The sequence below is a fragment of the Papaver somniferum genome, unplaced genomic scaffold, assembly GCF_003573695.1.
Source record: "Papaver somniferum cultivar HN1 unplaced genomic scaffold, ASM357369v1 unplaced-scaffold_158, whole genome shotgun sequence".
Classification (NCBI taxonomy): Eukaryota; Viridiplantae; Streptophyta; class Magnoliopsida; order Ranunculales; family Papaveraceae; genus Papaver; species Papaver somniferum.
This window is the reverse complement of record NW_020625264.1, coordinates 1,883,634-1,892,880: the sequence shown is the minus strand read 5'-3', so window position 1 is coordinate 1,892,880 and position 9,247 is coordinate 1,883,634. Positions and strand designations below refer to the sequence as shown.

Genomic DNA, 9,247 nt, shown 5'->3' with positions numbered 1-9,247 from the left:
TAATTATCCTCGTTCTAAGAACATGAAATATATGGTTTTATAGTAGGTTACCACTCAACAAAATTAAAGTGTGGCAAAGTCACCATGTACATCGACGGTTTATTCATCCCAAGTGAAGTTTCTGCACATCATGAAATGGAAGCGGCATTATATGGATTTCTTTATTTTCAAGATGAACTCAAAATCTAATTTGAGAATATATGTTTATTGATTGTAAAAGTGTTGTCGAAATTTTTAGGAATAATCATTGCATTGTAATCTTTGGAAAAGAATGGAAGTTCTCTGTGACAAATTTGCCAATGAACTTGAATTTGTATACCTTTTGAATAATAATATTACATCGGCAACTAAGTTTTCCATACACAACCCATTTGGCCACGGATTATTTGTCAGAAAAACACTTTACATTGTGATTCAAATATTTTAATTACTAAGAGTGATCTTATAAAAGATGAATACTTCACTTTGAGGTATTTTCTTTAACTTGATAGGGAGGGGATGCTTACGCAAGAAAGATTTTAGGTGATGGTAATAGTGAGGATAAAAGACTAATAATGTTGATGAATCCATTAAATCTTGTGCAAGAAGAACGGACTAAAAGTTAATCTATAACTTAGTGGTTTTCTGACTAAAAAACCAAAAACAAATAGTGAAAACTACAGACAAACCCATTTTCTCAACTTCCACCACTGTCAAACCCACGGACAGAAAAGTTCAGGCGCGCACCCATTTTCCCGTCAAAAATTCGTAGCAGACCCAAAATTTTCGAAATTCAGTTTTCTTTTTATTTTATTTCCAAGTTTAACCTCACTTTATGTTTTGAGATTTTGTATTGAGATTTTGTTCTGAGAGATTGAGATAGAGCCGGAGCGAGAGCTGAAGTATTGAATTATCGAGAGTTGAGAAGGAGCTGATTGGGAGATTCAATTTACTCAACAAAGATAATCTGAAATTCAAGCTCAGGTTCGTTCGTTTTATCTTTGATTCTGATCTTGTTTAACTTGGATTCTGATCTTGTTTAATCTTGATTCGATTCTAGGTTTTAGTTTCTTTAAGATTATGATATATTATTCTAAGTTACAGAGTTTAATTTAGGTTTTCGAATCGATTTTTAGATATTTTAAGCTTGTTTTTGAATTTACGATCAATGTAGATCTTTTCGATTCAATCTTTTAGTTTCGATTTCACAGAGTTCCAACTCCATTGCACTGTACTCATCTCTAAAGTTCTCCTGAAACTGCAATATGATTTAATAACACTCATCAGGGAAGGCATAACTTTATATGCATAACAGGTTATGCAGATACTCTAAACAATGCATAACTTGTCATGCAATCAAAGTTACGCAGTTATGCATAGTTGTTTTTACTGCATAAGCAGTTATGCAGTTCTGCATAGTTGATTTTACTGCATAACCAGTTATGCATAATAAGCTACGCAGTTATGTGTAGTTGATTTTACTGCATAAGCAGTTATGCATAATAAGTTATGCAGTTCAACATGTTTGCTTTTACTGCATAACCAGTAATGCATGATAAGTTACGGAGTTCAACATGTTTGCTTTTACTGCATAACAAGTTATGCATGATAAGTTACGCAATTATGCATAGTTGTTTTTACTGCATAAGCAGTTATGCATAATAAGCTACGCAGTTATGCATAGTTGATTTTACTGCATAACAAGTCATGCAGTCAAAGTTACGCAGTTATGCATAGTTGTTTTTACTGCATAAGCAGTTATGCAGTTCCGCATAGTTGATTTTACTGCATAACCAGTTATGCATAATAAGCTACGCAGTTCTGCATAGTTGATTTTACTGCATAACCAGTTATGCATAGTAAGCTACACAGTTCAGCATGTTTTCTTTTATTGCATAACAAGTTATGCATGATAAGTTACGCAGTTATGCATAGTTGTTTTTACTTCATAAGCAGTTATGCATAATAAGTTATGTAGTTATGCATAGTTGATTTTACTGCATAACCAGTTATGCATAATAAGCTATGCAGTTATGCATAGTTGATTTTACTGCATAAGCAGTTATGCACACTATTTTTCCTGCGTAACATTTGTTATTTAAAAGAACACATGACCTATTATGCATAACTTGTTATGCACATTTTGTTTGTGTTTCGTTCATTTTTTCGAAATGTTGTTTCTAGGATTTGTAAACTGTAAGTAGTTTCTAGGTTGGTTTTTTAGAGTATGAAATTGATTTTCTAGGGTTTTTTAGACATTATGCATTATTTTGTTTTAGCTGCATAATGTCTTATGCATTATTGTTTTCACTTTTCTGGTTATGCATCATTTTTGTTTAGATGCATAAGACATTATGCATATTATTATTTCTGCATAACATGTTATAAACTAGTTTTTAACTGTATAACAAGTTATGCAACATATTATTACTTCTGCATAACTTGTTATGCAGTTAAAATTTAGCTGCATAACTTTTTTTCTGTTTCTTCTACTTGATTTTTTCTTCTTCGTCTGTTTCATCCATTTTTGTTGAAATGTATTCTAGGGTTTAGTCAAAAATGATTTACTTCTTTGAATCATCAATTTTAAATGATTTATTTCTTTAAAAGATGGAGAAAAAATCTTTGCAGATCCGTTACAGAGATTAATGGAGGAATAGGGAAAGAAACCGGCGGAGAAGAAAAAAAATTATGCCCAAAAACGATGAAGGGTGATAGAGTCTTTCAGTACGTTTTTAAATATTTTTAAATAATTATGGGTGCGACTGTATCAGAAATTAATTGTGGGCCTGGCGGTAAGAATTTTTTTTTTTGGTAAATCCAAAAGCCACTTAATCAAATATTTTGGTAATGGCAAAACTGCCCTTTTAGTATTAGTATTAATACTAATGATTGGTTTTACTAAATTTTGATTAGTGATTAATATTAATGATTAGTGATTAAGTATATAATCAGTTATAAATTTTGTATTGATAAATTTAGGGAAGAAAAAAGGTTAGTTTTTTTTTTTCTGGAAGGAGGAAGGAAAGTTGGGAGAACAATTGTTTTTTGATTCAAGTAATCAAAATGGATGAGGAGGGAGAATCTTCATCTAGAAAAGCTAAGAAATTTCACATCAACTATACCAAGATTATGCGAATGATTTTATCCAAACTCAAACTCATAATGATGATTTTTATGAGCCGAATCTTAAAGACGAATACATCGATGAGGAACCCAATGCTAACAATAGACAAGTATACTTCTAGATTATGTTTAATTTCATTTTTGTCGGTTGAACTCATCAAAAAATTTATTTTTTTCATGAAGTTCGGAGAACCAGAGATAGTTTCGGCTTGAAATTATCAGCCGAACCTAACTGGTATACTACAGAAGATGAGTAGTTCGGCTTACTGGAAATAGTTATTAGCCGAACTTATATTTTGTAACTTCAGGCCTACTAACTAGTTAAATATCCGGCTAATATGAAATTTTCATTATAAGTCGAACCTTATCCTAAGAGTTTTGAAAAAAAATTGAATTTGAAGGTTCGGTTTTTACTCTAAATATTGTATCATCCGAACCATATATTTTTCCAAGTTCGGCTCATAACCAAACAATCATATGAGCCGAACATGTTTCTAATTTTACAAAAAACACTTAGGTTTATACACATTTAGAGGTCCGACATTTTATTACGTATGTTTTTTATTGTGAAGCCTTTCTTAGGATTAATCAACCAAAAGAAGCGGAAATGACTATAAAAGTGTTTAGAAATTGAAGTCTACTAATGGAGAATACCAAGTTCCAAACTCAACCTATTAAAATCAAGTAGATTTTATCTCCATCTTCAATAGAATTAAAATACGAAGATAAAAGAATGAGGTCATTCCGACATCGGACGAAGAAGTTATGACCAAAACAAGATCGAAAGATTTGAGTCTACAGAGGGAAGTTCGGCTGATAACTCATCAGCACGAGTCAGCCGAACCTAAAGCCTATAAATCAATATTTTCGAGGTGTTTACAGAGATATGTTCGGCTTGAAAATGATTTAATCGGGTTAGCCGAACCTGACAACCACCTGAGCTAAATTTCACTTTTTAGGTTCGGTAGGGAAAGGTTGGGAAGGTATTAGTCGAACCTAACATTGTATTAAGCACCTGGGAAGTTCGGCTATCGGTTAGAAATGAATTATCATCCGAACTGTTTATAAGCACTTTCAGAACTAAGAACAATGAACAGTTCGGCTCATAATTCATCTCGCTAATAAGCCGAATTTCGTTCTGTAACCACAACAAGTTATAGTTTTTTCTTAGTTAATCATATTTTATAAATCAAAAACTTCTTCGTGTCCTTCAATTGGTGGATTAGAAGAAGATTTAGAATGACTACCTACTGCAGGTTTCTTTGTGCGAGTTATTTTTGTAGTTGTGTTTGATCAACGATCAAATTCTCACCAATCGATGATCAAATTTCCACGATCAAATTTTTTATTGATGGTTTTGCGAGAGGGGATCGGGTAGAAAAGAAGAGAAGATGTTTAAGTTTAAAACTGATTTTGATTTTTGGTTTTTAAATTAAGGATAAGGGAATAAGATATACTGTTTAAGGGTATATAGGTCATTGCATACCCATTAGACACCCCCTTCTAAACACACCCTAGTTATATGAAAATAAAGTTGTATGGCTCGAAATTTTTATGTATGCCCTAGAATATGGTTCTTATGCTTTATGGCTTCATGCTTGTTCTATATCGCTACGACATGAAGAAGAAGACTTCGAGTAGGTTCACTCAAAATCAATGGACTTCCTGCATTGACAATGTCTGCTATTAAAAGTTTCTCACCGCCGAATAACTTGGCTATAAGACCGCCCTTAGAGTATGGGTTTTTCACAATGTTCGAAAGACTTTCTCTTGTTCAAAGCCATCAACAATTCTTATCATGACTAATCACATTCCTTAGAACATTGCCTCCCTTGCAAAACAAAAAACAAAAAAGTTTTATTGAAAAATCGTCTTCTCAGTTGAGCTGTAAGGATTATTACGTCTGTATTCCATTATGTGAATGCATTCGAATCCAACAGGTGTGAGCTAGTTTGAACAGCCTTGTCGTAATACAGGGAAGGACAGCCTTGTTTTAATACAGAGAAGCACAGCCTTGTGGTACTACTCAGTTTGAACAAAAACACCTTTAACAAACTTCATACATATTGGAGGATTAACCTTAGCTAGGGCGAGAATGGAAGAAGGTAAAGTCCATAAACCATCTCCACAAATCAAACCAGAAGCAACTGCAGGAATCATGACATCAGCTTTCTTCCTATCAATTTTCTCCCACACAAACACTATCAAACTCCCCAAACACATATCAATTGCAAAATATGCTCCAACTAAGAATGGAACTGCCATAGCCATCGGTAGCGGTACAAATCTAGCGATGCCTTTTGGAGCATAATCTCTCAACAGATTAGATCCCACAGCAAACGCAAAGAACCCGTAACAAAGCTGTAAACAATGCTTAGGCAGCGCTGAAAACCCTTCAACACCTAATATTGCCATGTTTCTGTATATTAAAGCATATGGAGCTTTGTAAACTCCATCAGGGTTTCCGATATCAAAAGCTTTATAGTAGAGAAAGAAACTTAGAGGAGCTACTACGCAACCCATTGCAGTTCCAACAGCTTGACTTATAAGCATGGAACGTGGGGAAGTTAGTGTAAGATGACCGGTTTTGAAATCGTGCATCAGGTCAGAAGAAATCGAAACTATAGATTTGATGAGTCCAGCACCAATTAGTCCAGCAACCACACCTTGTTCTTTTCCTGCTAAAGCGGCGAGAGTAAAGAGAGCAACTTTTCCGTAGTTATAAGCCATGTTTATATCTGTTAGACCGGCACCATAAGCATTGCAAAAGCCAAGGGATGGAGCCATGATATATGCTGTTACAACGTAATACCATTTGAGTTGAGGAAACATTAATGGTATCACGATTGTGGAGATAATTGAGAAGATTATGTATCCTACACATGCTAGTTTGACAGGGATACTATCTCTCATAAACACTTTATTTCTATGAAGATCATCAAGGTCTTGAGTTTCGTTTTCTCCATCTGATGACCATAACAACAAGTTAGTAAACAGTGATAAACTTAGGATTACAGTTCAGGCAAGAAAAGAAACAGGGTCTAGGACTTTTCATATTTACCTGTCTTAATGCCTTTGCTCTTCAATCTCGTGTGGATGCTTATACTAGTGATAACCACTACTTTGAGAAAATTGTACAACCCATCACCAAGAATAAGAGCTACAGCTATAAATACCTGCATATGAGAAAATCGGTTGATTGTCGTAAAAATAAAGTATGAGCACAAGCAAGCCGGTTACTGAGTGCAAAATAGACTACTTGGGCAGAATGTAGTATATTCACTAAAAGTTCTAAGAACTGACAAACCTTATAACCGTTTAAGCTTTTCATACTACTCTCTGATATGTTACCTAGATACCAGTTTCCTTTGAGACCTGCAATCAACGGCCACATTATCCCCCAAGAAATCACTGCCCCAAAAAGTAATGACAAGTTCACTAGATGTGAACAGATCATTCCTGCTCCAACATATGTACTGCTAAAATTGAAGTAAAATCTGCAACAAAAACCATAGATGACTCATGTTAACAACGTCTGCCTTTTTCAGATATGAACATGTATATTTGGGAGCACTATGGGCATGGGATACTATTAACTACATACGTTTGTTTGTAAGCTTTCATTCCAAAAGTTGGGAATTCTCCAAATCCACATTCTTCTCCACCCGAATAAAACCATTGGAAAAAACCCCAAACAAAACTAATCGAGAAGAATTTCGCAAACCCTTGAATTCTTTTCCTGAGTTAAGGTAAAAACAGATATTTAGACAATACCTTTTAAATTCAAATCTAGTTAAATTAGAGTGATCGAAATAGAGTTACTTTGCATTTTTGTCTTCCTGTGGAGAGTGGAAGCCGTTAATGAGAACTCCACTAGCAGTACCACTTGGATAAGTTAACTTGTAGTCAATTATCATAATCTGTTTTACAACAAAGAGACTGCATTAACTATAAATGAGCTGCGGCCTACGCTACATTGATTAAAAAATAAATGAGTTTGTAATGAATCCAATCATGCAATTCTTGCAAAAGCTTCATAAAAAAATTTCTTGGTATTTCATGATCGAATTGATGGAGAAGAATTTGGTATTGACAATTTTCAAACTCACGTCGTTGATATGATTGCTTAAAATTTTTATCACCATGCTATACATTTTCTTTTACAACCTTTATTCTGTATCATTTACGTCTTTTATAGTATATAACATTTTACGAATGTCGGTAATTTCTATTATTACCAAGTCACTTTATACTGCATCTCACAATCACTTTATTCTCTCTTGTTCCATCAAACTAAACTTCAACGAATATATATTGTCTTGTTTTCTTTTCTTTTTTCTGGTGGGTGAGAATATTTTGGATGGACCATAAGATGGTGCACATGTCATAAAAAGCCATCATATATTCCGAATCTTCACAAAGTAGTGACGCCAATAAGTTCTTTATAAAATAAATCTACTGAATTCCGACAATTCCTTTTCATGTACATCCAAATCAAGAATTGACTAAGGAGTCAAGGAGAGTGTTACAATACTTATCAAGGATATATTTCTACCAGTTAGCAGACGCATACTATACCACACACTCGATTCGGTAGTCAGAATCACTTCATCTCTTATTTCAAAAAAATAGACAATTGATGGAAAAGAATAACAACATTTTCTTTTAGTTACCTGTCATGTCCTCTCACTACCAATTACTCCCTCCGTCCCACTATTAAGTGACCTATTTGAAGTTTGCACAAATTTTAAGGCAAGCAAGAAAAAAGAAATTTTTAAGCATTTTTTACAATTATATCCTTATGGATAATAATTAATGAAATTGAAATGATTTATCTCTCAAACTACACCACGAATGTTCGCAAACTTTATATCATTGAAAAGCATTTTAAAACACCTACGTAATGAATATAAACATGTCTATCAAATTATGCATATTTCTTATATTTCTTATAATCAATTAAAATGATAATTTTAGAAATATCTCCTTATTTAGTGATATAGGTCACTTAAGAGTGGGACAAAATCTGAAAGTAAATAGATCACTTAATGGTGGGACGGAGGGAGTATTAGAGTAACTAAGTTTCTTAAATAAAGTTGTTTACGGTTTTTCAAGATCATTATCAACTTAAATACTAATTAAGGATTCATTATGCAACAACGACGATGTCTACATCGGAAGGAAAAATGAAAAGAATAAGTAATTAACCTTAATGTAATGAAACACAGGATCAGTGATTGCTTACCTTTCTGAGAGGAACCAAAGCTAAAAGGCCAACAAAACAAGTAGTGAAAAGAAACCCAGTCATCCAACCAATTCCAGGTTCTATATAACTTCCAGGTGTATTCCCTTCCGTATCAACTCCTGCTAGTTCATATGTTTTCTTATTCAATCCCAGTAAATATGATCCAAACCCTCCTGCAATTGTATCAAAATTTAAATAAAAAAATGTAAAACCAACCAAATTTGGTTTTCACACACAAAAAAAGAAGAATATGATTATGCCAAGGAAAGAAATTAAGGAAGTTCGAACCTCCAAGAGCAATACTGTAGCATGCAACGGAACAAGTTTGAATGATAGTGTTTTCTTGTGGAGTAAACGGGGTGGAAGAAATGCCAAGCTTATTAAGAACTTTCGTCCACGATCGAATAACCACGAATGCAACAAGAGCCGCAGAAACATTTAGATTTGGTGTTATACCAGTAGTAAGATTAAGCTTCATTATGACTATACTATATAGACTACCAATGACAAAACTTGCTATTAAACCGCGTAAGGTGATCTGTTTCTTCCATGGCTGAATTTTCTTCATCAATTCATCCTCATTCATATTCGTACTAAACTTATCATCATGTTCTTGGTTTTGTTCTTCAGGCTCTTCTAAATTATTGTTCTTTATCGACATCTTGGTATCCTTCTAATTTTTTTTTTAAACTTCGTCTCAATCAAGAGGGTGTCTAGGTGCTTGGTTTGTTTCTGGAGGAGAGAATAAATACACAATTGTGTAGACTTGGAAACCAAATTTATATTTACTTTTCTATGGGTTGAAAGACGTGACAGATGCATGAGGCATAGAAAACGATAAGTTGGACAACCATCATATCACATTCATAGATGAATCGTCGCTAAATGAACCTCTAT

General features: G+C 33.7%; 1 protein-coding gene across 1 annotated transcript; it reads right to left on the bottom strand.

The window, feature by feature from the left end:
- Positions 1-4,898: 4,898 nt before the first annotated feature.
- LOC113337150 (metal-nicotianamine transporter YSL3-like) lies at positions 4,899-9,247 on the bottom strand. Its single transcript, XM_026582839.1, has 7 exons — positions 8,639-9,247; positions 8,351-8,523; positions 6,928-7,025; positions 6,710-6,844; positions 6,413-6,602; positions 6,167-6,281; positions 4,899-6,071 (listed from the first exon to the last, which is right to left on the bottom strand). Exons 1-7 carry the CDS (start codon positions 9,009-9,011, stop codon positions 5,128-5,130), a joined length of 2,028 nt encoding a protein of 675 aa, XP_026438624.1. The 5' UTR covers positions 9,012-9,247; the 3' UTR covers positions 4,899-5,127.

Excerpts from the sequence above, each read along its gene's own strand:
- LOC113337150 (XM_026582839.1), bottom strand. The coding sequence starts at position 9,011 with ATGTCGATAAAGAACAATAATTTAGAAGAGCCTGAAGAACAAAACCAA. Across the intron at positions 6,603-6,709 it reads ATGAAAGCTTACAAACAAAC|ATTTTACTTCAATTTTAGCA; the intron begins GTATGTAGTTAA and ends TTTTTGTTGCAG. Across the intron at positions 6,072-6,166 it reads GAGCAAAGGCATTAAGACAG|ATGGAGAAAACGAAACTCAA; the intron begins GTAAATATGAAA and ends TATGGTCATCAG.